The sequence below is a fragment of the Strix aluco genome, chromosome 14 (assembly GCF_031877795.1).
Source record: "Strix aluco isolate bStrAlu1 chromosome 14, bStrAlu1.hap1, whole genome shotgun sequence".
Taxonomy (NCBI): domain Eukaryota; kingdom Metazoa; phylum Chordata; class Aves; order Strigiformes; family Strigidae; genus Strix; species Strix aluco.
In genome coordinates this window covers 258,436-285,358 of record NC_133944.1, presented here as the reverse complement: position 1 = coordinate 285,358, position 26,923 = coordinate 258,436, and the positions used below count along the sequence as shown (strand labels likewise).

Genomic DNA, 26,923 nt, shown 5'->3' with positions numbered 1-26,923 from the left:
GTTTAACACCCAGAGGATACAGAAATTAAGATCACTGAAATGAAATTCAGAACACTGGGGAAGCTGTGTGCTCTGTATGCACTGACTCGGAAAAGGGGCTGAGGGCTGTGGGCAATTTTCTGTCCAGGAGCCCAGTGCCAGGCTGGCCAGGGACTGTCTAGCAGGAACAGGAAGGAGGTGATACCCCCAGGTTACAGCAGCAGTGGGAGACACCTACTTGTTATCTTCCTGAGGACGTAGTGTCCACGCTTCAGAGTGCAGTTGTATGTTAATAAAGAGGGAAATAGTTCAGAAAATACACAGAATTATTTAATGTTTGGATAATCTGCCTTGCAGTGAGAAAGCAAAAAGTCACTATCTCGCTCATACTGTGAAAAAAATAAGTTTCATGTAAGACTCATGAGTGAGATCCTCTGACCAACATGCTGCAGGTAGTCTAGCTGCGCATTTTGGATTAGTTTGCTTCAATTCTTCAGAATGTGACAAGAAGTCATGTGGAATAAAAGTGAGTTGTTGCCAGCATGGGTGGTGGGCGATTACGGTACCTGATGATCAGGTACAGTGAATGTCTCTGCTGTGGTACCTGGACCTAGATCCCTTTCTCCTACACTGTAGCTGAGTGTGGTGTTTCTCAAGGCTCCGAACCAGTACATGGGCAGGGGAAAGGCTGCTCTCCGGGTGGTCTCATAGCAGATCTAACGCTACTGCCCCTTTTCTCTTGTCTGCAGGACAATAAGGTCAATGGAGTGACTTGCTGTACTCGGATGCTGGGCTGCACGTACCTGCATCCTTGGATCCTGCCCAAACCACACGTTGATTCCATTCCACTGACTGTACAAGATGAGCTGCTACTTCTAGGGAACAAAGCTCTCTGGGAACACCTTTCCTACGCAGAGGCTGTCTCAGCCGTGCGTCACCTACATGACCCGCTAGCTGCTGCGAAGAAACTCTGCACTTTAGCCCAAAGCTACGGTTGCCAAGACAATGTAGGTGCAATGGTGGTGTGTCTGAACATCAGTGAGGACAGTTGCACATGTGAGATGCATGGCCTCACTCTGCCAGGTCCTGGGGGATTTAGTTCCACCACCACCAAGCCAGCAACACCTTCATCTAGCAGTGGAATTGCTTCCGAGTTCAGCAGTGAACTGTCTGCTTCTGAGGTTAGCAGTGAGGTGGGCTCCACTGCTTCAGATGAACACAACGCTGTTGGTCTTGATGGCAGTTTGCTGCCACGACAAGAGCGACGTTGCAGCCTACATCCTGTGCCCCCCTCGAGCATCTTTCAGCGCCAGCCTTCCAGTGCTACCTTCTCTAGCAACCAGTCTGACAACGGTCTGGATAGCGATGATGAGCAGCCTGTGGAGGGCGTGATGACAAATGGCAGTAAAGTGGAGGTAGAGGTGGACATCCACTGCTGTAAAGGAAAGGGCCTGGAGCTTGAACTTCCTGCTGCAGAGCGCAGCTCCTCTGTTCAGGGGCCAGAGGACGACTCAGGGCTTGTCCTCATCATTCACAGACAGAACAGTGTAAACAGCAACATTGTGCAGAGAGGGGTCAGGGAAAAGTGTGAACTGCAAAAATCTCTTTCCACATGCTGTCTCTATGGAAAGAAGCTTTCCAATGGCTCCATAGTGCCCTTGGAGGAGAGCCTCAACCTCATTGAAGTAGCCACAGAGGCACCCAAGAAGAAGACTGGCTATTTTGCTGCTCCATCCCAGGTGGAGCCAGAAGATCAATTTGTGGTGCCACCTGATCTGGAGGAGGAAGTGAAGGAGCAAATGAAGCAGCAGCAGGAGAATGGAGCGGATCAGGAGCAGAAAGAGGAACATGCAGCGACTCTGCCAGAGGAGTTTGACACAGCTTTGTAACCCTACAAGTACTGCTCCCACATTGTCTGTCCCGGGAAGCCCTGTCCCATAAGGGCTGTCTTGCCCTCCAAGGGGAGCTGGGATCTGCAAGGAGTACAGGCATCTGCCGCTTCTTTAATGGAGTCAAGGAAGAATCAGGAGTGCTAAGGTCTGGGCTGTCCACTTGTCACCATAGAGTCTTAGTTGTTGTGTGAGCACTCGGAGCAGCAGCTGAGCATTGTGTTAGGGGCTGTCTGGAGGTTGTGGAAGCACTAGGAAGAAGGCAGATGTTCCAACACCTGCCTGTAACTCCTTGAACCCTGAGGTTCTGCCAGCTCTGTAGGGAAGGGTCTGGCGTACATGCCTGTGGGGTGAGGAGGCTGCTGAGGGGGCAACGTTCAGTGTTTGGAGTCCTGTGAATATTTCTGATGCAGCCCCCCCACCCCCGCCAGCACCCAACTTTGTTATTCCTTGAAAGATTACAGCCAGTTGCAGTGAAGCTGACCCAAGAATGGTTTCCTACATTAATTGCAAGCACTTTTATTGATTGCACTTAAGCTGTTCTGCTCCCCTTCAGCCCAGCACTTTATTATTTTGGGTGAGGGGAGAGAGCACTCCACGGCAGGTGTGGTGGGGGCAGCAAAAGACTCGGTGTACCGGTGTTCTGATGAGCACAGGTGCAGGGCAGAGTGAGGGTTATGATGGGATCAGCTTATGCAGGGTGAGAAAATACACGGCTGAGCGATATCAGGTGCCTGCTGATGCATTTTACCTGGAGCATAGGAAAGATCAGCTCTGGACTGGTTGATGAAGGTCACGTGTAGAGCCAGTGCTTGGAGCCACAGAGCACAGACCCAGCTCAGCAGCAGCTTGGCCACCTCCGTCATGGACACGTCACAGCAGAGGCTTCCTGTGTCCAGAAGACGGGATGAAACCCGGAGCTTGTGCTCGTTTCAGTGAGGTAATTGGTCTAACAGGAAGCCAAGTTGTGAGCAGTGGTGTGCTGCTCTGAGGCTGGTGAGCAGCGGGGCTGCCCTTCCTATGCTGGGAAGGCATTCAGTGCTCTGTTCCACCAACACAAACCTCTGCGCTGTCAGCTACAGCATCTTCGCTTGCCTCTGAAAACAGGAGTCACATTCCAAATCTACAGCAACCTGCATTTCATGGTACATGCCCAATTTGGCCACAAAGTGAAAGCATACTTGCTTCTGCTTAGCTTTCAATGCAAAAGGAAAAACAGAACTTTCCACCTTAATAACATCTTTATCAGCACTGGAAAAGATGTTTAAAACAGTCCCAGTAATGGTGAACTGGCCAGTCTGCACTCAGCAGATGCGTTGTGTTTCCATTAGGGTTTCTGGTGCAGGGTGTAAGTTGGCTGCCTGTGTTATTATCTCATGTACGGGTTGTGAGAAGACCACAGCTCGGCAGTGTGCAGATCTGTCTCCCTTGGCTGGCAGAGAGCTGGTCGTGTCGGTGGTGCAATAATCCTAACTGTAATGTGGGCTAGTGCCTTTTCTTCTTTGTTAATTATATTTATGAAGAAAACTTGAAAGTTTCTTCTCAAGAGCTCTGAGGGGCTTGAGTTGTATATTTTTGGATCAAATTGAGGCCTTGCTCAGAAGGAAATACTGTGCAGACTACTGGTGGGATTCTGTCAATATAGATCTTTTGACAAAATCTAATGGAGTTTTACTGAGATTTCAAAGCACCTTGATTTTCTTCTCACTAGGAAAAAGTGTATTTTTACCATGCATGAGAATGCAACATTTTAGGATACACCTTGTGTTAGTTACAATGTAATCATGAAACAACCAACTTTTTCCAAAGTTTAAACTCTCACAAATTTTGGCTGTTTAAATGCCAGTTTCATTTGGAAATGGAGAGAAAAGATAATTCCTAGAATTGCAGAAATGGCAGCATTTGAATCCCTTATGCAGAGAAACAACAGCAGAAAAGATTCAAAAACTAAACCCCAAATGTCTTTCATGTTCTCTTCATAGAAGTATGCAGAAAAGGCTCATGCCAATGTATTTGGCTGTAATTTTTAATTCTGTCACTGGTGATAATTTTACCAAATATCTGTGCCTGGCCCAACACTTTCTGGTACCTGACAGGGCTGCAAAGCAGCCTCTGTTCCAACTTGGGACTGATGCAGAAATAGTGTCTCCTTTCTGAGTAAGACTGTGACAAACCTTGCACTAGGAGAGTGGCAGATGTTAATGCAGATCAGGTCTCTCTTGCACTGATGTGGAAAATCCAGTGTGTCCTTGCCAGTCTGAACCAGTAGCATTGCACTTAAGAGTTGGCATTGCCGCAGGGAGTTAGTCCTGAATGGCTCTTCCTAGCTCAGTGGGGACAGACTAAGTAAAATAAAGCTCTGCAATGGAGCATGCAGATTTCTGAGCTGCTCCTTTTCATGGTAGTGACAGAATGGAATGCAAGGAATTCCTACTTAGCCTTTTTCTCCAGTGCTGTTTCTGGTTTTGAAGCAGAAAGGGAGTTTAATACAGCCAGCTCCCATTTTCTGTGGGTGTGAACTGCCATGGCAGAGCATGGCTTGTTCTCTTACGCTGGGTAGCGTCCACAGCTTTCTCTGCTTAAGCTGATACCATGAACTGTTGGTCTTACCCTGGGCAGCACAGACTGAGTGTTTCCCTCCACCACCACCTTTTGTTTTCCTGCCTCCCTAGAGGCAGCAAGCTTCTCCTTTGCCCTCCTCACCTTGCTTATTACCACCACCTTAGATTTCACGCTCCCTGGGAGCACTGCTGTAGGTGGAGCAGGTATGAATGGGCAAGTCTAGTGAAGGACTCATAGCAGGGTTTTCCCAGTTCTTTTCCCGTTCTCGTCTCCTTCCCGATTTTTGTATGTGGTTCTTGCACAGATACATCATCTCCATGAAGCCACATCACTATGAGTGTCCCATTCCTTAACAGACCCGCTATCAGAGAGGCTCTCAGCTTGGGCTCATCAGGCTCTCTTGTCCGTGCTGTGCAGTGCCAGACCTGCCGTGCTCCATGCAGCTATGGTTGGCTCAGGCTGGGGAGTTCGTTTGTCCATCTCTTCAGTAATTCTGGCTCTGCTGATGAGCGTGCTTGCTGAGAACGGGTACTCTAAAGGCACTGACCTGTCTGCCCTGTCCCGTCCAGAAAGGCTTCCACAACAGGAGCCCATGAGGGTTACGTTCAGGGCTGAGTAGTTGGGGCCCAAGTATTAAGAATCAGGGGCAGCCTCCAAGTTGTTCCCAGCACCAGGAACAGGCCTGGTGGAGGCAGCGCCACAGACTGCTGGGACCTGATCAGAATCCTCAACTAGACGAGAGAGCAAAATCCTGTTCCAAGAAGGAGCAAGTATTTCACTTTCTGGGGTCGGGCTGCTGTGAAGCCTGAAATCCTTCTCCCAGTCCACAAGACACTCGGCCGTGCCCAGGGCCCTTGGACTTCAGGAGTCTCCATGCTCCTTCCCGATGGCGATGGCTTCCCTGTCACTTGCCAAAGGCCGCCCTCAGGCAGCAGGTTCACCTCTTCGGTTTTGTGCAATCCTTGTCTGCTGTTCCATTGCTGTCTGAAGACTCAAGTGTATTTCTCTTTTTTCACATTTTAAAATGTTACCTTTTTTTTTTTTAACTTGACTCATATCACCCAGCGCACATTAAAGAAATATTGCAGCACGCCAACTGTTAATTAAATAATATTTTTTCATGGTTTTTGTTTTCAAAAGGAGAGTATTTTCTGTATACCAATCTAGCATGCACCTATAATAGTCCCTGTTTTTACCGTGTACAGGAATAGGTTGTCCAGTGAATGCACCTTCAGCACTGTGGCCTATGTTTGCATTGGTTTGGAGAAGCAAATAACATAAGATTGCTGGAAAACACTATCCCATTGATTCTTTATTCAGGCATATAGAGCAGTCCTGGAAGGAATATTTTTGCATCAGCTTTTCAGCTGACCTAGCAATAAAGATTTTTACTTTCATCTAACTACATATTCTGATTCCGTTACTGCGCTGGAGGGAATTTGTGCAATATCCCAGTCAAACGTAGCTGTGGCTATCAGTAGCTGTGCTGTAGGTTCCCTATCACTGAGCTCTGTGTGCTACTTCACTCATCAGCCTTCCCCACAAACCTACTCGCAGAACACCGTGAGGGTGGAATTCACAATCCCAGTCATTAGGCAGCTTCTGTATCCTGACAGAGGAATCTTGCCCCATGAACTTGCTCTAATAGTACTGTACAGCTCTCTAGAAATAGCTGCAGCAAGCAGGAAATACAGAATTATTAGAAGAAATAGGACCACAGTGGACTGTCTGTGTAAATCCCTGTGCTGAGACACTCGATGCATCTAGCTACTGAAAGGGAAGAAATGTCAAACACACCCCAGAGTACCCAGCGTGTTCCTGTTTAGCATTTGTTTTACTTTTCTGTCTCTAGTTCCCACAATGTTCCATGGTTTTGGTAATTGTGAGGATTTAGTCACTGGTGCCAGTGAAACTGGAGATGCATCCAAGACAAAGCACGTTTCTGGTATATTTAGTTTGGTGTTTAAGGTTTTGTTTTGGTTTTTAATATGGGCAGAACTGGTCTGTGAGACCAGTGGTGGTTCCATCTTCGTATGGACAGGGCACTGCTCTGAAGTGACATTTCATTCTGAGGCATGATTTTGTGATTCTAGTGCTACTTTTCCCTGTTAAATTTCCTATAAAAGTTTTTTTAAAAAAAAAGTAAATATTTTTTTTTATAAATAGAAGAACAGCAGCATCTCATTTCCCCAACTTGTACATTAAAATGTATTTTGAAAACAATATACTTCTATCTTAAAGCACCTGTTGGAGTTCTTAAAGTTTTTGTCTATTTCAACTCTGGGCATCTTTTTAAGCAAAACTGTTGTATACGAGTTATTAAGACCATTTCATAAAAAAAAAAGTGCCCTCTGCAGGAGAGTTTGAAAAGGCATTGTGTCACAAATTAGGCTGAGTGTATTCATCATTTTTCAGGTTTATTTCAGGATTCTGTGATGGATTTATAAACCCCACGTTCAGACTGCCCTGTTATAATGTTGCAAGAGCCCTACACGAAAGCAGTAATGAGCTGCCACAACCACGGGCCTCATTTTTAAGAGCTCTGTTCTCAGTGAACAGTCAGATGCCCTTTGTAAAGACAGTTCCAGCTGCAGAAAGCTGTTCAGCAGCAGAAGTGGGGAGTAGCTGTGGCTTCTTTCCCACAAGTAGCAGCACTTGTAGCAAGACCTCAGGGGAGAACAAGACACTGGCCAGAAGGGAGGGAAAGGCAGCTCTCTCGGCAGCCACACAAGAGTCATTCTCTACTGAGAGACAGCCCCCAGGTGAAGACAAGCCATCGGACTGTGTCCACTAGTAATTCAATAATGCAAATTCAGTCAGGAACAGCTTGACTCCACTCTACTCTCTGGGGGTGTGTTCTGCTGCATTAAGGCTGCACTGCCCAGAAGGAAAAGCACACTGGTTTGTCTCAGTAAGGATGCTGGCAAAAATAATGACAGTTATGGGAGTGGAGGAATCATTCTAAAGCTCGTATAATTGTCCGGGCTTCTGTTTCAGTTTGCGAGCAGCTCTGTACCCCCTGACAGCCAGGCCTGCGCTAAGCAGGTGTGCGATGGCAGCTACGCAGCCCAGGAGGCCGGCAGCGATCTCGGCACCGTGCAGGCTGCACCTGAAGCCCTGATAGCCTTTGCTCTGATAGAGCCGCTCCCTCTCTCTGCACACTGACGAATTATAAACCCCCAGCAGAAAATGGAAGAAACAGTACAGAGCGGGCACGATGCCAATCACAGTCACCGTGTCCAGGATGCATTCCAGGAGCAGCCATGCCGGGAAGCGCCCCGGCAGGTGCAGAACACCGGCCGCGATAAGGAGACAGGAGAAGGCCATGAGGGTCCCTGCCGCAGCCATCGCCGCCCTGGCAAGGGGCAGCTTCAGGCGGTGGAAGCGCTGGTCGAGCTGCTGGGCCCTCTCCCCGTCGGCGCCGCTGAAGCCGCTGTAGGCCCCGCCGTACTGGTAGTAGTAGAGGCCGCCCAGGCCGGGCAGGCCCGTGTACCCGCCCACCGAGCCGCCGGACACGGAGCCGCAGAGCAGGATCAGCCCGGCGAGCAGCGCTTCTACCGCCCGGCAGCAGCCTGGGGAGAAACCGCGGGGCGGGTGGGCGGCGGGCGGGCGGGAGGGACGCCGGGCCGGGCCGGCTGCTCCGGCGGCGCGACGGCCCCGTCCCGCCCCGCTCACCCCTGCCCGTGCGCAGGTACCGGCACCGACGGCGCTCCAGCAGCCCCGGCGCGGCGGCGCGGCTGCGCGGCGGCTCCCCTGGCCCCGCTCCAGGGGCGGCGCTGAGGGGAGACGGCGGCGGAGATGGCAGCGACCCGCCCGGGGCCCTCACGGCCGCTGCCCGACCCCCGCCCGGGCCCTTCCCGCCCGCCCGCCCCGGCCCGCCCCAGCCCGACCCCCGCCCGGGCCCCTCACGGCCACCCGCCCGGTCCGCCCCGGCCCGCCGAGCCCCGGCCCGCCGAGCCCCGGCCCGACCCCCGCCCGGGTCCCTCACGGCTCCGCGGCCCGCCCCGCCGAGCCCCGGCCCGGCCCGCCCCCCGCCCGAGCCCCTCACGGCCGCCCGCCCGGCCCGCCCCGCCGAGCCCCGGCCCGGGTCCCTCACGGCCACCTGCCCGCCCCAGCCCGTCTCCATCCCGAGCCCCTCTCGGCCTCCCGCCCGCCCGGGCCCCTCACGGCCGCCTCCCCCCCTGCCCCTCACCGCCCGCCCGCCCGCCCCGGTGGGTCCCGCCCGCGGGACGCGGGGGCCGCTCCGCTCCGCCATGGCCCGGCCTGGCCCCGCTTGGCCCAGGGTGGGCTCAGCCCCGGCCCCGCCGCCGGGAGGGTGACACGGCGCGTCGCGGCCGCTCCCTGCGGCACCTGGTCACGGAGCTGCTACCCGCGGGCGCGGCCACTCCCTTCGCGCCCACACAGGCCCCGTCCGCGGCCGCGCCAGGCCCGGGGCCGCAGGACAAGCGCTGGCCTGTGCCCGTTGGAAACGGAGCGCCCGCCCGTTTCGCACGTGCCGCTTCTCCCTGGGCGGCGGGTTTTGGTGAAAGCATCACCCGGGCGGCGGGTTCTGCATCCCGCTTGGCTGCCGCCTCCTGCCCTTGCGCGCCTCAGTCCTGCCGCTCCGTTGCCTCGTGAACCCCAGGCCCAGCCTTTCCAGTCTGTCCTCGCAGAGCAGTGGCACATGCCCTCTGCTGTGTCAGCCGCCCTTCTCTGGACCTTCCCAAAGCCATCCTGACTCCCCGAAACCACCACGGGACGTGGTGGCCAGACCAGGCAGCCCTCGAGACACGGCTGCACCAGGGTTCCGTATCAGAGCGGGATGAGTGCTGCCGCCTCATCCTGCGCCGCTCCCGGCGATGCCCAGCACCCCGCCGCTGCGCCCACGGCCCGGCCTGTGGAGCTGCCATCTCCAGAGGACGGTCGTCCACACCTGGGGATCTGACCCGCGGCGCAACGACTGGGTCCCAGTTCAGCGCTGCGCAGGCCACCTTCAGGTAATTTTCCTTAGATGCATTTATTACCTTATATTCACCTCTGCAGAACCAAGTAGACCTTTTCTGTGTCTGATCGCTGGAGGCCACTTCAGACAATGTGATGTGACCTTTTTCCTGGCTGCCCCGTTTCCGCACACAGTAACAGCATCCTGCTGCGCTGCCCAGTAGGACTGGCTGCCGTCACGTCCCAGGAGGCTGCTGAGTGCAGCCCTTACCTTTCAGCAGAGGCGATGAATTGCTCCTTTATTGGTGGTTGCTGGAGTGAAGGCAAGTGCCCAAGATCTCACCCATGCACAAGTGTCAGCATTTCTCAGGGCTGGTAAGGGCAGAGCTGATTCAGGAAAAGCTGTGTGTCATGGAAAAAAAAAAATCAGTGGGACAATTTGGAAACACAGAGGGAAGCATAGAAAACCTGTCAGCCACAGTGAATATTTTTATCCAAGAGTTTGACCAAAGGCTGCCTGGAAAAGCTTTAGCATTGCAAAGAAATACTTTTGTTGCATTTAGGAAAACAGAGACGTTTTTAGGGAAACAGAGTTACACCCTGAGGTCTCAGACACAGTGTCTGAATATGTGCCCCCAGAGGTCCAAATTTGTCACTAAGATGCAGCAATACATTTCCTCCACCTGTAAGATTGGTGGCAACAGTGATTGCTTCACCCTTCTGTCCTTACAGGAGCAACAGCAACAACCCTATAGATTGATACCGTAAGAAGCCTATAAGCTGCAGTACTTCTGCACCTCAGCACTGTAGAAAAACACTCTTCCTAACATTTCGCCTGATTCCAAGAAGGATGAGAGATCTGAAAACTTGTCTTAAAATTTACTTAGTTTGGGGGTAAGAGAGAGCAAAACAAAAGAACTTTCTGTTCAACCCCCAGTTCAGGTAGAGAGGACGGGAATTGTGTGATGATGAGAAGTTAGGAAATGGGGAGACTGTAGGGAGCTTAGGACAGGGGCCCTGAGGATAGTGCAGATGCTCAGCAATGAGACTGTTGCACACACACCTTTTGGTGTGCATACGTTGCAGCACTCGTGTTCATGTGCCAGAGCCCAGGCCTCCTTGCTGCCATGCACAGGATGAGCTTGAAAGCTTTAGCAACCTTTGTATACTTTTAGGATCCTGAGCAGCGCCATTTGGCTTAGCAGAGCTTTTAACTGCCATGAGAGAGCCACGAGCAACTAAGCTGAATACTCATGAGTCACAAGAAGGGATGAAATAAGTATTTCTTATGCAGAGTGTTGCTGCTGGTCATCCAGCAACCGGAGCTGAAGCTGTCTTTGGAATCTGTGATGTGCTGGAATTACTTGTTCAAAGACAGCTGGGAGGACTGCTCGGTCGCTTTGGTGATGCATTCAGTGCTCTACTAGAGTGTTTGCTGCTAACAAGTGAGGTACAAACTTCACGGTGTTGTAGAACTGAGTCAATCTTACTTCATTTCTGTTGCTATATTGAGAAATGTTAAAAAAATGCTTTGGGTCACTTCACTCCTGCTCAAAGTACTATAGCTGAGCTTGGCCAGCATTGTCTTCTGGGTTCCTATTCTCACTGCAACAAGTAGCAGTCAGCAGAAGAGAGCAACAGGAAGCTGAGGACACCAATATTAATCTTCACCTCTGCTTTGGCTCCTCTTTCTAATTTTTAAAAAAATTTTGGCTCTTCTGTTTCTGGCTGCTCCTGATGTCATTGCTGCACTAAGGAGGGAAGGGCCTGGCCTGGCTTGCCATGGACCAAGAGCACTGACCTGGTTCAGTGCCCTCCCTGGGAACCTGGAGGGTGAAGAGGAAGGAGCAAGTCATGAACTGCCTCATGTTTCTCCAGCATGAGGCAGCTGGGAGCTGTGGCACAATCACTGCTGAGCACCACAGCCAGATTTATTGACTGTCCCACATAAATAAATAATTACAGGAACAATGAGCGCAGCACAATGACGATGCAGCAGTGCTGCAGAAAAGAACTGGAGGTTATTGTGAATGACAAACTGAACTCAAGTCCACAATGTCATCCTGTTGCGAAAAAAACTAACATAGCTAGGGTGTATAAACAGGAATGTCACATGTAGGACATGTGAAGAAACTCTTCTGCCCCCCCCCCCCTTCAGCGCTGGTTAGGCCTCTAATCCTGTACACTGTGTTTCCAGAGGCAAGTGGATCAGCTGGAGGGGATCCAGAGGAAAGCAAAAGAAAGCTCTGGAAATACAACCTATGAGAAAAAGATCGATCCCAGTCTTCTCATTTGACAGAACAGGTGTCTGTTAACAACTTGCAAGCTTGTTAATAGCGAGGTGTCTTAACAGCTTGCAAACTTGTAAAACGCTGCTGTCAGAGGGAGGGGAATATTTTGTTCTCCCTGTCTGCTGCTGTCATGGTCAGGAAGCAGTGAGCTTAGCTTGAAGCAAAAGAGATGTGACTTAGGCACCCTCAAAAAAAGACAATACTCACACACACACGGAATCCACCACTTTGTAAGGAGACGAGCAGTTGTTGCTGGAGCAGATTGGTTGGGCAGGTGGTGCGTTTCCATTGCTGGGGTTCAAATTCAGTCATGAGAGGGGCTGGCCTGTCTGTGCTCTGAGAGAAGGAGGTGCCTGGTGCTGCCCACCCCACTCACTGCAAGCTCACGGTGTCACCTCGCCCTGCAAAGCCACCATGCCCCTTTCCATCCCATCCCCACCATCTGGTCACTGTCCCTGTGGCTTCAAGGCCATCAAGGGGGCAGTGGCCACAACAAAGCACGCAACAGCTTAAGTCTCTGAAGTCATAACTCAAAACACAGGGAACATCATGTTTACCTGGATGTAAGCAAAGTGCAAGGCTGGACAAGGTGTTTCTCTTCACTGTGCCTGTACCCAGGAGCCACTAATGTCCACACTGTGTGGAGCATTCCTCAGCACCTGTCACAGGGCTTGCAAGTCTTTCATTGTGGCTGTTGGGCCTGTAGCTCAACAGTGCTTCCAACTCCTCACGAACCTGGGGTGCCCACAGCGTCCCTCAAGCGTGCTTCCGAGGGACATGGAGCCCAGGCTGAGCACGCAAGGGTCCGCACAGCCGCTGGTCTCCTTCCCCGCCCCACCGCCGTCTGGATCGCCCAGTGCAGCGGGTATCGGGTTGCAGCCCTGCATTTGCAGACACTGGTATTGTGGGGGGCTGTGGTTATGAAAGCATTTGGTTTGTACATTCCCTAGTTTTCTTGACAGAGGGAAATGGCAGTGGTAGGAGATAGCGTTCATTAATGCAGCTGTTTTCAGCCTGGCCTGGGGCCTGCCAAGGAGATCTCCACCAGGAGCCTGGACAGAGTATCGCTGTCCCTGCTGCCACGCCCTGCATTGCTGCAGTGTGAGCCATCTCGGTCCACCTTCAGAGGAGGTGCAGAGATCAGAGAAGCTCCAGGTGCCAGTGCTCCCCTTTCCAAAGCCCAGCTCACCCTGCAAACCGCTTGCTGTACACAGGTGACTTTTCCAGAATGAGGCATCTCTAGCTAGACTGTGCTATTTACCTTTTAATGTCTTTCAGATTTTTATTTCTGAGATCAAATCAAAATTGATCCTAACTACCGGCAGATAGATGAAGTAGCTTCTGTCTATTTTTGAGTCACTCAGTTACTGGCTTTGAGTCACACTGTGTGGATTGTGCCATCATTCTGGCTCTTACACACAATGTTTGCACAGCTTTGTAGAACCTAGCCGGGTTCTTTTGGCGCTGATTTTCTGCTCTGATTATGCAAAGAGATAACAGGTGCTATGCCCCCTTTCAGGTGAATGCTGGATAATTAAGATCATCATGGTTTGGTCAGAGACTCATGCAGTTATATGTAGGTTCGGAACAGCAGCCCTGTTCACACCGCAAGGCAGGTTTAGCTGTGAATATGTGCATTTTCAGAGTGCCCGTGTGACCTGACCTGTAACAGGCAAGGTTTGTCCCTGGCATTTCAGGAAACCTGCCGCAGTGTTATGAAGGTAAATATGCTGTGGGAATCGATAAACAGTCACAAAATTCATGCGAGCCAAGAAGGCTTCCTGGCTGTTTGCCCATTTAAATGAGAGTAAGAGTAAATTGATTTAAAAAAAAAAGAAAAAGGAAAAATTGCATATTTGGTTATTAAAAGCTGATTCAATAGGAAATGCAGAGACCAAACAGAGATTAGGCTACACACATATTTGTGGTTGCCAGCCCTGAACTGGTTGGGGCTGTACCAGTATCAGAAAGGAGTGGGCAGAAATTGCTGAAAATAAAAGCAAAATGTGAGGATAACTAGTAAAGTGATTTGTTATTGAGCCCGGTGGATTTCTGTGCAGAGTATCAGTGGAGTGTCTGTCCCTGGAGCAGGGCACCCTGAACTGGGGGTCCAGAGCATGTGGGCAAAGCCCCACTGGTGCACGTCCTGCCTGCAGCCTGACAGAGACAGGGGACTGAGCCTGTACTCCACTCAAGCGACCCTTTGCCAGTCCTTCTTTCTAACTGCGTCTGGCCCTGCCAAAGGGAACTGCTGGCTCTTGCTGGCTTGGCCTCTGTTCACAGGAACGGGACTCTTGGGCAGTCCTGGTACCAGAGCAAGGCCATACCAAAAAAACATTGAAGCCATCACCAGTTTCTTCTTCCACTGGGAAGAGACAAAAATCACTTGCTCAAGGTACACAAGAAAGAGGGAGCTGAAGAGGTATACAGGAAGATACCTGTGGGGGAGAGCTGCCGAGACGGAGGAGAAAACTGCAGAGGGGAGGCTGGTCAGGGCTAGTGGGGTACAGAGGTCCTGATGGTCAAGACAGCCAGCTGTCTTGCTGTCAGAAATACATCCTGCGGGGTATGGCCACCTCTTTCTCCACACCACACAAGGGGTGGCTTGGCCGTATTTGTAGAATATGAAGTGCTGAGCTGTGTGCTCCAGCTTCAGCCCTGGGAAGCTCTGTGCACCACAAGGTGGAGGGGAGCTGCAGAGCCCATGTGAGAGCATCCAGAGGCCTGGAGTCGTGCAGAGAGAGGAGAAGGGCATAGTAATACCAGGAGAAACCCACTGACCCCATTGTGCACCACTGTCCTCCCCCTGCATCTGGCCAGGTTCTCAGCCTTATGTAACTGCATCTACCTATGTCTCCAGAGCCACATTTTTTTTCCCCTCTTGGCATCAGGCTTCTAGTGTGCCCTCCCCTGAACCCCACGGCTGTGTGCAGTATGATGGGTAGAGCTCCAGTTGCGTCAGCTTCGGGTTGTTGCTAGGCAGAACATGCAGCATTGTCCTTGAGGCCTCCCAGTGCCACATTTAACCCTGGCAGGGCTGCAGCATGGGGCCAGCTAGGGAAAGCAAGAAAATAACCATAGGTGCTTGGAGAAGGCCTGCATGGACTTCTGAAGGTCACTCATGTCAGACTTCAGTAAAAGGAAGAAAGAAAATAGTCTGGAACTGTGCAGGTCTCAGCAGAAGAGAGTCCAAGCAGCTTCAATACAAGATGTTTGTGAAGTGTTTTTGAAAGGTGCTATTCCTTGTCCAAAGCCCCCAGGAGCTGTGAGAGGCCTGCCAGCCAGTCTGGGGCTAGGAACCCTGTCCGGACTTGCTGGCTGCACCCCACCACCTCCCAACCTGCTTCTAGCCCCTGAGACAGGGAGGGTGCAAATGCCTCTCATTTATCCCAGGCCTGCAGGAGGCAAGGGACAGGAATGCATAGATTTCACATCACTTAGCAAAAAAGGGCCTTCTGGGAATGGTGTCATCTGTGCTTTGCAAAACCATCAGAGGGGGAAGAATTGCATCATTCCTGTTAGCTGCCAAAATTATGAGTTTGCCTGGGACCTGCAGCAACAAAAAAAACCAAAAAAACAAAAAACCAAAAAACCCAAACTCATGGCAACCTGAGCTTCCTTTAACCCTTCAGGTTCAGGTGCCTCCAAGACACCAGCTAGGGAAGTGCCTGCCTCCCTTCAGCCTACAGAGGAAGATAGCTCTTGGTTGTAATGATGCCACAAACTCCTTGCTAGCTGGTGGACTGGGAGCCCAGAGCCTTTGAGGTCAGGGCAGACTGATGCTTTCTGCAGGCTTTGGGGTCCATCAGTCCACTTTTGGTGCATTACAAGATGCTAGGGCTGGAATACCTGGACTCTGCAGATTTGCTTCCGCAGTCTTTGAGGACTGAGGGAAGTGGTGCCAAAGGGGGGCAGGCTGCCCCCAGAAAGAGTTAATGTGCAGGCATGTTCCAGATGTTTGAAGTGAACACACTTTCAGTGCAGAGGAGAGGGTGGTTTTGGGTGGGGAGAGCAGCCCTCTCTGTGAGCCAATGGCTAAACGATTCACTCCCAACGCCCAGTTTTGGGGCTTATTTCATGGGCAAGAATTTGCAGGAATTTCTTCTCAAGGGGATTTGTCCTGGATGAAAAGTAGGGACTGGACCCCCAAGCTTGTTGGTGTCTCCCTCTCTGTGCTGTAAAAGGTAAAGTGCTATGCTCTGGTACCTTGCTTCTTTTGGGGGGAGAAGCAGAGAGATCTTCCCTGGCTGTCTACGCTGAAGGAGTCCGTTGTGCCCGAAGCTCCCCTTTGCAGGAGAATCGTGTTGCTGGGTGGTGTGAAGGCTCTTGGGGGATAGACTCTGCGCTGTGTCCAGCTGAGATATGTCGCTCATTTCTCTGCTCAATTTTTATGCAGCCCTGCTGCATGCTTCTTCGACTGTCTTGCTTTGGGTAGAAAGGAGACCCAGAAGGTATTAGCAGCAGAGAAGCTGAAGTCTTGTTTTGTGACCCTGTTGTATCAGCCTGAGTTGCTATAAACAGGCTAATGCGGTACTGCTGGCAGAGTAACTGCAGCAGCGTGGGGCATCTCTAGGTGCAGACTTCACTGAAGCTGTGAGAAATTTGTTCAGATGGCAAATCCTGCCTGAACCAGGCAATGCTACAACCCATCCAGCTCAGTTTCTGCAACAAGGAAAGGTTAGACGTGTTGTGAATATCTGTGAGCATGGGGCTAAGTAACTGCCATCAGAAAAGGGCAGCTGTTCACTGAAGTGCCTGTCAGTGGAGCAGAGAAATAGGGCAGTACAGAGAGCATAAGCGGTTTGTGGCAGGATTACAAGATAGTGTGGCAATATCAGCAAGAATGGGCTTGGTGGCTCAGGAGGTCTCTGCCTGCCCTGTGCCCTGCCCCTAACCTTCTGCCGGTGGCAAGCCCTAGGTCAGCAGCAGTTTGTAAGGCTTTTGCTGGCTGGGTCTGGCTTGTGCTCTGGGTATACATGCTGGAGAGTGCATTTTGGGGCCTAGAAGGCAGCTGTTCCCCTGCTGTGCCTTGCTTGTTACCCAGCCTGGGGCAGGAGTACAGACCCTTTGCTTGGGGTAGTGCCACCTCCCTGATTTCCCTCTTGGCTGTAGCAGTCTTGCTCCATTTTCTAAGCACTGCCTTTTGATCTAGGCTCTCTGGACCAGGCTGTTGCTCTGCTAAGAGGCAACTGTCTGTAACCTATACCCTGCCGCTGCCCAGTGCATCGTGGTAACACTGGACCAGAACTAGCTTTTTGGCATCTGAGATTTGATTTTCAGAGTGCTGCATTTCTGTCTGCAGACTGGAGGGACATTCTAGATGTGAACACACATAGTGGGCTGATCCTTGTGGTCGCAGATTGAGGTGTGCGAGTTGATAGCTGGGGGAGGAGCAGGGTGAACCTGGCCCTTCTGTCAGTGGAACATTGAATCTGCAGTCAAGCAGCGACCACCACATGCTGCTAACTCCTGGCCGCTGGCTTTTGCGGGACCTGCTCCTCAGCACAGTAAGTCCATGCTAGGCAGGGGTGCAGCTAGCACAGAGAGGTGCCTTTATCTTTCCCATTGCACTGTGCTCTCACTTATGTGTGGGGTTTCACTCCATCCTGGCCCCAAATACAGCCCTACTTGCTGCTTCTGACTGAGTTGTCCATAGGCAGGAGGTAGGGTCTACAGCTTTCAGAAGGTTTGCTTTTGGAAAATCACGGGCTGTGTCCCCAGACAGGCAGATCCCTTGTTTGGCATGTGTTAACTAAGCCCAGGAAATCCACTTCACACTGACAGCTCTCAGGATGGACTCATACCTGATTCAAGTGAATGGCCATGGAGATCATGCCCCTGTGCTGGATGTTCATCTCAAGACCAATGGGAACAGCATATCGCTGGGGAAGGTGAAGGGCCGGAAGCCAAGATGGGCTGTCAGGGCTTCTGAAATGTCAAAGAAGACTTTCAATCCTGTCCGAGCCATCGTAGACAGCATGAAGGTGGAGCCCAACCCAAAGAAAGCTATGATCTCCTTGTCCTTAGGTGAGCATAGTGCTGTGGCTGAAGCCTCTGGGCAGTGGGGTCGACTGTGTGGCTGGCAGATTGCAGGGCTCTGAAGCACAAAGCTTGTGCAGACACCCAGGGATAGGCCAGACAACCACACAGCTCTGTGCCTGCACAGATCAGTGAGAACTTCACCATTTTTCAATCTTTGAAAAGGAGACCCGACGGTCTTTGGAAACCTTCCCACAAACGACGAGGTCACACGGGCTATGAAGGAGGCTTTGGACTCGGGACGTTACAACGGTTATGCTCCATCCGTTGGTAAGTTGACAAAGCTCTTCCTGTGAGAGTAGGATGAAGGCATGTGCCAGGCCCTACACCACCGCAGGTATATGGAGCCCACAGATGTCTTTCCAGTAGCACCCTGCAGCTGCCCTCACCGATAGTCCCATGAGCACGTGAGCATGTGTATCCCCCAGATACACCTGCATGCCCTTCCCTGTGTGATCTGTTTGAGGCCCAGAGCCTCCTGCAGAAGCTGTGTTTGCTCCCCCAGCCATTACAACAGCCCAGAAGGGCTCAGGTCTATGTCTCCATGCCATGGGCTGCAGCCAAGTTCCTTTCTGAACTGCCCTGACAAGGACTCTCCTTGGACTCCTTGACTTCACAGACAACGTGAGCCCTGTTTGCAGTCAGTGCACAAAGCCTGCACAGAGCACAAGGTCACACCTGCCTCACCCGAGATGCCATGTGGTGACAGGGAGGGCTGCTCCCATGCCATCACTAAACAGTGAGGCCCTTGGCCTCCCGCTGGGTCAGAGCAGCTCCCTGGCTGCCCTCCTCCTGTCAGTCCTGCGTTCGGCCCATGCTGGGGCCAGAGCCTGTCTCCCTGCCCAGGGTCTGTCCCTGCTCTTGGCCCGCCACCGCTGCACCGTGCTTGGCCCGAGGCAAGACAGCCTCTGCTGCCTTGGGACTGTGTCACTGACAAATGGGCTTCCCCCAGCTGGGTGGCAGCTGTGAGCCTTGTACTGGCAAGAAAAAGGAAACAGTCTGGAAAAACCTCCCTTCCATGTTTGGCTCCTCTTTCGCCAGGCTACCAGTCCTGCCGGGAAGCAGTGGCCGCATACTACAACTGCCCAGAGGCACCACTGGAGGCCCAGGTACTGGCGCCCAGCTGAGGCACTCCCACTGAAGTGCAGGCAGGGTGCTGCTGCCCATGCCTAGACCACACAGCATGGGGGCCTGCCCCAGCTCTCTTCCTCCCCTGCCCAGCTGTGAGACTGAAGGCTAGCCCACAGCCTTGTCCCCCAGCAGCCTCCTGCTGCCCTCACCCCCTGCCCTGAGCCCTTCTTCTCCACCCTCCTCAGGAGGAGGCGGAGTTCTCCAACTGTTGGAGGTTTCCAGCTTTCGGTCAGGCTCTGGACTTGTCTTCTTGGCTGAGAAGCTCTCACCTGGCAGAGCCTGGGCATTATGTCACTCCCACGTGTCTGGGGCACTTCAGAGTGGCTGTGCTTTCTGCTGAACTCCTGTGTGCTCTTTGCAGGATGTCATCTTAACGAGCGGCTGCAGCCAGGCCATAGAGCTTGCCTTGGCAGTGCTGGCCAACCCAGGCCAGAACATCCTGGTGCCACGGCCCGGCTTCTCCCTCTACAAGACTCTGGCATTGTCTATGGGGATTGAGGTCAAACTCTACAACCTCTTGGTAAGTGGTGGCAGGCCTGGAAGGGGCAGCCCTGACATTTCTGCCTCTCAGAAATACCCTGGCCCTGCCTGGAGAGTGGGTGAAGATGACCCGAGCAACCCTGGGCACCCTGTCATGCCCCACTCTGTGTGGCAAGTCCAGTTCCTCAGCTGTTACTTCCCCTTCACTTCTCTAGCCCGAGAAAGCCTGGGAAATTGATTTGGAGCACTTGGAATCTCTGGTGGATGAGAAGACAGCTTGCCTCATTGTGAACAACCCGTCAAATCCCTGTGGCTCTGTGTTCAGCAAGAGCCACCTCCAGAAGATCCTGGCAGGTGAGCCTGGGCCATGGTTGCAGTCTAGTGTCTGCCCACATCGCCCATGTCCTGATCACTGCAGCACTGTGGCCCAGGGCTTTGCCTCTCCCCTCATGACTGACTCCAGCTCAGAAAACAGGGCTTGCTCAGTGTGAAGGTGTTGCCTTATCTGGGCAAGAACATGCGGAGTGTGCCTCTTGCCTTTCCTCAAATGCTCTGTGTGGCTTGGACTGCTCACTTCTCAACTCCGGCTCCACAGAGAGTGTTCACCGGGAGCCCTACACTTCCGCAGCCCTGGCCTGTCAGTGGGAGGGCTGTCGGAGGGAGGCAGCTGCCCCCGCAGGTGAGAGCAGAACTAGGCTCAGCCAGGGCACAGATCTCCAGTGCTTGGGCTCTCAGAAAGAACAGTCTGTAGGAGGAAGGTAGGGACCCTCTGCCCTGGGATAGAGCTTCCCTTAGAGCCCTGCCAGGCCCTGCAGCAAAGGGCAAGTCTGCTCCTGCGGAGGATGCAGGGTGGCCAGACTGACTGCCCTTTCTCCCACAGTGGCGTCAAGACAGTGCGTGCCTGTCCTTGCTGACGAGATCTATGGAGACATGGTGAGTGTCACTGTAGTCCCTTGCACCCCCATGCTACCTGTCCTTTCTGATGCAGCCAGGTCTCCAGAGGTGAGTCACAGCTCCACTCCCCTATACTGTGCCTGGGTCAATGCCCGGAGTTCCCAGTCCTCTGGTGTGCAGTCCTGGGAGCACCTCTGATGTCCAGCTCCTTTCCTCTTCCCAAACCACTCACTTTCATGTGAGCACACTTACCATGTTCATAGCTTGAAGCTGGGAGCTTTCACCACCAATTTTGCATCATTTCCTTGCCTCCCTTCTTGTTTTGCCTCATGCACGCCCCCACAGCTCCTGCAGTAAGAGGCAGGGACAGCCCTAACACAGCCTCCTGTCACAGGTGTTTGCTGACTGCAAATATGAACCCATTGCAACTCTCAGCACCAACGTGCCAATCTTGTCCTGTGGTGGCTTGGCAAAGCGGTGGCTAGTCCCTGGCTGGCGGATGGGCTGGATCCTGATTCATGACAGGAGAGACATCTTTGGCAATGAGGTGAGAACTGCTGAGTGTTGCTGTCACAGCTACAGACTGGAGCATCTTCAGTGTGTGGATCATCAGGGCTTTAACTGATACAGGCATGTACTGCTCTTTCGCTCTCACATGGGTGTCACACAATTGCTTACATGCTTTTCTGCACCTCTGGGCTTTTCATGTCCCTTCCTCACTCCATCTGCTCCCATACATGGACTTCTACCCACATCTACACTGTAACACTCTCCTTGTGTCTGCTGTTCCTTCATATATGCCTTGTCCTTTTTGTGTGTGTCTAAGTCCTTCTCTTCTCAAATAGCTCCAGTGTGCACTGAAAGTATTGCATGGCTTATCCAGCATGTGGAGTCCAGGTGTGGTCTCTATGTGCTCTTATATGCTTTCTCTTAAAAGAAGCACCTTGCAGTGCTGCCAGTGCTTTATCTGGCTGTTTGTTCATCTGTGTTACAAGAATAACCATCTACTGCAGTGACCCGTCCACCTAGAGAGCTTTCTGTTGAGGAAGAGGGAGAAGAGAGGACCAACTGACTGAGCTGAAGGGCCAGTGTTGGTTGTCCCTACCTGGCTTTGAAAGTGTGCATTGGGAGCTCAGACCTAAGGGAAATGCAAAGTGGTATTTGGAATAGCTCTTGCTTTATTTGTATTAGCTCTATTCCAGCCTGGTTTTGGTCTGATTGGGAAGCTCCAAAGGTTGTCTCTGTTGGCATTACAGACTCCAACTGAGGAACAGAGAATGACACTGTAAATAGTCTGCAGATACCTGGCATATAGTCAAGCAAATGTTCTTTAGTACTCTATGCTCACTGAAGAGATGAATGTGAACAGCTGTAGGAACACAAGAGAGTAGGCCTTGGAGCCGTTCCTGTTCTTCATAGAAGCACAGACTGAGCTGCAAATATCACCATGTTTTTTCAGATCAGGGATGGCCTTGTAAGACTGAGCCAAAGGATCCTAGGGCCCTGTACAATTGTCCAAGGAGCACTGGAACGTATCTTGCATCAAACACCCCCTGAATTCTACCACAACACCCTCAGCATCCTCAAGGTAAACAAGCTGTGACAGGTGAGCACAGTTTGTTCATGATTGTTTGGAGGGAGTCATATCTCTCTAGTTCATCATCCCTCTCCTCACCCTGCTTCAAGGTGCAGTTCTATCTGTGACTGGGGGAGGCTAACAAATCCAATTCCAGCAGGAGATGTGGTAACTGGGGCAGAAATATGGGCTGTGATAAGATTCAGGCAGCCCAGCCCTGCAGCTGGAGCTGGTGACCCAGGGGATGGGATGTTTGGCACTGACTTGCTGAGCTCAGCTCAGTCACGCCTGCTGCGCTCAAGGCCATGATCACCCATGCTGTTTGCATTCAGTCTTCCTTTATTTGCAGTGGGCAAACCTGTTTATAGTCCTGGTCCAGAGCTTGGCTTCCATTTGCTGAGCTGCTTCCTGGAATTTCTCCTGTTTTGAAATTTCTCCTTTCTGCTTTTCAGTCCAATGCTGACCTTTGTTATGCTGCCTTATCAGCTATCCCTGGCCTCCAGCCTGTCCGGCCTGCCGGAGCCATGTACCTCATGGTAAGCAAGGAGAGCGACGTGCCATTTCCAGATCATCAACACTCACACCAGGTCTCGTGGCCATTGCTTGTCAATGGTCTCAGACTGATGCTTGGCACCAGGTCTCTGTTACCACACATCCCTTGGTCACTTTAGAAGGCCAGAATATGTTGTTCACTCCTTGCATAGCAGAGGCTGGTACATCTCATCCACTTGCTCCTGCACAGAAATCAATGACTTGTACTTTTCAAGACAATGTTGTTTTACCTGGATTTAAAGCCAGCTGGCAATGGGAAGCCCTTGCACTACAAATCAGATTATCATACTTCCTGTTGAAGATGTAGCCTTCTTCCTACTATCATGCCTGTCTTCTGCCTGTGCTGTTGCCTCTTTTTCTGCCTTTTCCATACCTGTTTTTTTTTAACTCTTCTGGTGAAACTTCCTTTTTCATCTCAACAAGCTCAATTGAGAGATTTAACTCTCTTAAGTTTAACACATTTTTAATCTTTTTTTTGTCTCATAGTGTCTCCAGTTTTTCATTAGCTTTTAAAAATGTGGACCCAGAACTGGAGAATACTGCAATATCAGTCTCACTCATGTTCTATAGATAAGTCTCTATCAGTTGACCTTGCTTCCAATCTTACCCAGAGCTACACAGGTCATTCTGCTTATGCTCTTTGTGTAGAGGCACAGGTCTAAGATTCTTTCACACCTATTGCAGTATCTGAACATTTATTCCAAATTAAGTCATCTGGTAAAATTTTTCTCCCACTGGCTCTTTCAGAACTTCTGCATGCAAATTATCTTTCACCTGGTTTGTTTAAGAATATTCTCATAAGATGTTTAAAATTATCTTTGGTTACAAACAGATGGCCAGGATATCACTGTGTCTTTATATAATAAAGGGACAGCCTCCACCTTTCCAAATACATAACAGAAATATTTATTGAACATTCCAGCATTTCAGTGTCATTTTACCAATTGTATCATCCTACAAGGATTTATTTTGTTTGTGATATGCTAGACCTTGCTATCTTTCTTTTTTGTCTTTTTAGTTTGTCTTTTTCTTACCATATGAATTTCTTGCATGACAGAATTATTAGTGCATATTGACTAGAGTTCTCTCTCAAGCTCTTTTTCACTATCTTATTTATTCCTGCTCACTTCTAATTGGTTACTGTATCTTTGCCAACAGTTTTTTTACTAAAGTTGTCCTTAACTGAAATTCTAGCTTTAGGTAGTTAATGAACACTTCTTAAAGAAACCCAAATTTTCATTTATATGTTTCTGTTTGTGTCTTACATTCCAGTCAGCCCAATTCATGAGCAAAAATTGAGGGCGAACAGCTGTGCTTGGCTGGGAAGTTTCTGGGCCATGTGGGTAAACAGGGACACTACAGATAGTTTTGGTGCCCTTGGTTGCCATGTTACATCTCTCTGCTGCAGGTTGAGATTGAGATGGAGCATTTCCCTGAGTTTGAAAATGACGTGGAGTTCACTGAGCGGCTCATCTCGGAGCAGTCTGTGTTCTGCTTGCCAGCCACGGTGAGCCTAACCCTGAGAGCCACAGGCAGCTGCGGGGCCAAAGCACGGGGAGAGAAGCAACAGGGGTTTGCAGGCCTGAGCTCTCGGGACAGGCCGGGAGGTGTGTGCAGTGTCTGTGGCCTGCAGCGGTGTGTATGTGCTGGCCGTGAGCTCCACACGTGGTGTGTAGGCATGGGGACAGGCAGTCTCTGGCTCACTAACAGCCCTCAGTCAGGCTGCCAGGATCTTCCCAGCTCCAGGCTTGCTCTGTATTTCTCAAGCTGGCAGAGCTGTACCCCTGGACCCTATGTACCCCCACACCTCCTTGCTGAATCTGCTGCCTCAGAGGCCCCGGACTGCTCTCACCTAAGCTCCTTTCTTCACTCTGTTTCCAGTCCCCCATCCCTGTAGGCACAGGGATGGAGCACAGGCTGAGAACATCTGTGCCTTGTGCCCACCTCCTCCCAGCTCCCCTTTCAGCACTGATGACAGAGGGGACCTTGGATCCTCTCCAGCCCTCCCCTTCCCTGTCTCCTTCCAGCCCATTTCCTGGGTCCTGCCTAGTCCATACAGAGTCCTTTGGCCTGTCACCCTCACAGCATCATGTCTGCACAGACAGAGAAGGGATATTTGCTTGGAACAGAAAAAACAGTCTAAGGGAGCAAGACCTCAGCCCTGCTGTCCTACACTGACTATTTTCACTTGTTGATGCAGCACATGGCCCCACGGCAGGACTCTGAAACTACAGCACTACCCCAGGTAATTTGCCAGCTTCTTCCTTTCTCATTTCAGTGCTTTGAATACCCAAACTTCTTCCGTGTGGTGATCACCGTGCCGGAGGAGATGATCTTGGAGGCCTGCAGTCGCATTCAGGAGTTCTGTGAGATGCACTACCAGGGTGCTGAGGGGGCCCAGGATCTGGAGTGTGACAAGTAGCCACAGCTGGCCTCCTGCCTCTGCCAGGCGAGACCTTGTACGAGGCAGCAGCTGGGCAGGCAGGGCTGCTTCCAGCCAGCCCCCCCACCCCCGGCCTGTAAGCAGCTGCTGTCCTGCTGCTTCACTTCTTGTCCTCCACAGACCCCTCAGCACTATGGGAAGAAGCAGTCCCTTCTCTCTCCTCCTCCACTGCAGCTTGCACACCCTCCAGCATCCCATGCCCAGGCTCTTGTGTACTCTGCATCCGCACCCTCCGTTGGTGTGTGCTGCAGGCAGGGGCATGGGGCTGCTGCTGGGACAGGCCCCCCAGCCCGGGCCCACGCGGCCAGGAGCTCCTGTGCTGGCTGCATGACCCCTTGGGGACAGGAGAAGGCCGCTGTCTCGGAGGACAAGAGAAAAGTACCCACCTCTCACTTACCTGTGTTACATTAGGAGGCCAGAGATCTTTATACCAAGCCCTTTGTGCGACAAAGGGAGTAAGTTATTGTGACTTTTTTTATTAATAAACATTCTGAAGTGCCAGTCCCTGCACCATGCTCCTGTTGCACCAGGCCTGGCTTGGCCACCGTGTGGGTCCCACTTGCTCGGCCCACGGCGCTGCAGTGCCCCTGGCTGGCCTCTGCCTGGCCACCGGCTGTCCAGGGCTGCCCCGGCGGGAGCCTCAGACTCTCAAGGCACCAACCAGGTGCCGAGGGCAGGGTGGGCCCCTGCAAGCCAGTGCTGGGTGTCGCTGTGGCAGCCTGGCCCTTCCCCACAGAACCGCCCCAGCTGGCCCTCACAGCCCGACCCCCGGCAGAGTGGCCGCTGCCCGCAGCCCCTGCCCACCACCGGCCAGGCCAGGTGCTGGTGCCTGGGTGCTCAGGCGGGGGCAGCCGGGCCTTCCTGCTGCAGCAGCGAGGAAGGGGGCACTGCTCATGCTGTGTGGAGGGTTTGTCGGGCACCAACAGCACCAGGGCCACTGATGGCCAAATACATCAGCCCCATCAGCTGATAAGGACCCAGCGGCCTGGTGTGTCTGTCCATTCCGCAGAAACAGGAGGAGTGCCTCGGCAGTCAAGAGACAGTAACGTTAGCTTGTCGGCCTGCCTGTTCTGGTGAGTTGCCCAGGGCCTCAGGGAGCCATTTCTGAAACCAACAGAGGGGCAGCTTGGGAGTGCCTCACGTCCTCACTTACCACTCTGTTCACCTGTCCTCCTGCAGAACTGGGACACGGTCAGCCGTGCCTCCCCAGTGACACCAGAAGTGAGCTAGCTCTAGATTACACACTGCCAGACCTCCTGCCAGGTTCCATAGACATCTCATTGCCTCCCCTTCCCCTGCCCAGGACAGTCTGGGCACCAGCACTCCATTAGAGGGGAGGTATCTATCTGAGAATGACAGCAGTGTATGAAAAGGCTATTGACACATCAGCTGAGTGTCTGTGCCACATCCTTTCCCTTCAAAGAAAGCAGTGCCAGAACAAAGAGAGAGAAGCTGGGGCTATGGGTGTATGGTAGATGGCCTCAGAGATTTCATGTCATTAGACCTCCAAATAGAGCCAAATAACCTGAGCTGCTTAAGATAAAACATTGACAAATAATAAGTAGGCTGGTATGTGAGGGGTCTGTTGGGTCAGCAGGCCTTTACAGCATGACATTGCTGCGTTGTTACGCTGTCTTGCATCTACTACAGCTGTCAAGTTTCATCTGTCTCCTTGAGCTCTTCTCCATGCATCTTGGATTCTGTGGCTTTAATTCCCATTAGTAATGAATGGACCCCATTTTTAGAGCAAGCTGCTCTTTTCAGACCGCTCTCCCTTCATGGACCCCTTTCCTTTCAGAGTCCCCTCAGAGGTGTTTGTTAACATGAAAATATTCCGCAATGATTAACACCATTCTGTTTGTTGTTAGCCCAGCAGCATTTTGCTAGGGACACTGAGAAAGCCAGAGACATAGCCATATATATAGCTCAAAATCTCAAGATAGTTAGATCAGATCAGTTAGACAACTGTAGGAGTTTCGGTAAGGCCAAATGCCAGGTTCTGCACTTCAGCCACAACAACCCCCAGCAGTGCTACAGGCTTGGGGAGGAGTGGCTGGAGAGCTGCCAGTCAGAGAGGGACCTGGGGGTGTTGATTGACAGCCGGCTGAACAGGAGCCAACAGTGTGCCCAGGTGGCCAAGAAGACCAATGGCATCCTGGCTTGTATC

At 51.9% G+C, this 26,923-nt stretch overlaps 3 protein-coding genes and 1 long non-coding RNA gene across 6 annotated transcripts in view; 2 read left to right on the top strand and 2 right to left on the bottom strand.

The window, feature by feature from the left end:
- PHLPP2 (PH domain and leucine rich repeat protein phosphatase 2) overlaps window positions 1-5,832 on the top strand; it is a 34,417-nt gene extending 28,585 nt beyond the window's left edge. For both annotated transcript variants that reach the window (XM_074840138.1, XM_074840137.1), the window contains one exon: window positions 729-5,832. In XM_074840138.1, coding sequence (XP_074696239.1) covers window positions 729-1,868 — 1,140 coding nt within the window. In that variant the 3' untranslated portion in view covers window positions 1,869-5,832. The remainder of the gene's footprint in view (window positions 1-728) is intronic.
- A 782-nt stretch (window positions 5,833-6,614) lies between these two features.
- On the bottom strand, window positions 6,615-8,685 carry MARVELD3 (MARVEL domain containing 3). Its single transcript, XM_074840004.1, has 2 exons — window positions 8,106-8,685; window positions 6,615-8,002 (listed from the first exon to the last, which is right to left on the bottom strand). Exons 1-2 carry the CDS (start codon window positions 8,683-8,685, stop codon window positions 7,392-7,394), a joined length of 1,191 nt encoding a protein of 396 aa, XP_074696105.1. The 3' UTR covers window positions 6,615-7,391.
- A 722-nt stretch (window positions 8,686-9,407) lies between these two features.
- Window positions 9,408-11,975, bottom strand: LOC141929962 (uncharacterized). Its single transcript, XR_012625160.1, has 2 exons — window positions 11,849-11,975; window positions 9,408-9,752 (listed from the first exon to the last, which is right to left on the bottom strand). It is a non-coding gene; the product is annotated as an uncharacterized LOC141929962 (long non-coding RNA).
- A 3,727-nt stretch (window positions 11,976-15,702) lies between these two features.
- On the top strand, window positions 15,703-25,257 carry TAT (tyrosine aminotransferase). 2 transcript variants are annotated; one of them, XM_074839529.1, is made up of 13 exons: window positions 15,703-15,825; window positions 17,426-17,668; window positions 17,846-17,950; window positions 18,722-18,789; window positions 19,173-19,331; window positions 19,507-19,645; window positions 20,172-20,224; window positions 20,580-20,732; window positions 21,645-21,773; window positions 22,214-22,297; window positions 23,722-23,820; window positions 24,592-24,772; window positions 24,877-25,257. In XM_074839529.1, exons 2-12 carry the CDS (start codon window positions 17,434-17,436, stop codon window positions 24,733-24,735), a joined length of 1,368 nt encoding a protein of 455 aa, XP_074695630.1. In that variant the 5' UTR covers window positions 15,703-15,825; window positions 17,426-17,433; the 3' UTR covers window positions 24,736-24,772; window positions 24,877-25,257. The 2 variants fall into 2 exon arrangements, with proteins under 2 accessions (XP_074695630.1, XP_074695629.1); XM_074839528.1 differs by having other exon boundaries at window positions 24,592-25,257.
- Window positions 25,258-26,923: the final 1,666 nt, after the last annotated feature.

Coding starts and splice junctions, on each gene's coding strand:
- MARVELD3 (XM_074840004.1), bottom strand. CDS start 8,685: ATGGCGGAGCGGAGCGGCCCCCGCGTCCCGCGGGCGGGACCCACCGGG. Junction 8,003..8,105: donor GTACCTGCGCACGGGCAGGG/GTGAGCGGGGCG, acceptor GTTTCTCCCCAG/GCTGCTGCCGGGCGGTAGAA.
- TAT (XM_074839529.1), top strand. CDS start 17,434: ATGGACTCATACCTGATTCAAGTGAATGGCCATGGAGATCATGCCCCT. Junction 17,951..18,721: donor CGGTTATGCTCCATCCGTTG/GTAAGTTGACAA, acceptor CTCTTTCGCCAG/GCTACCAGTCCTGCCGGGAA. Junction 20,225..20,579: donor ACGAGATCTATGGAGACATG/GTGAGTGTCACT, acceptor CTCCTGTCACAG/GTGTTTGCTGACTGCAAATA.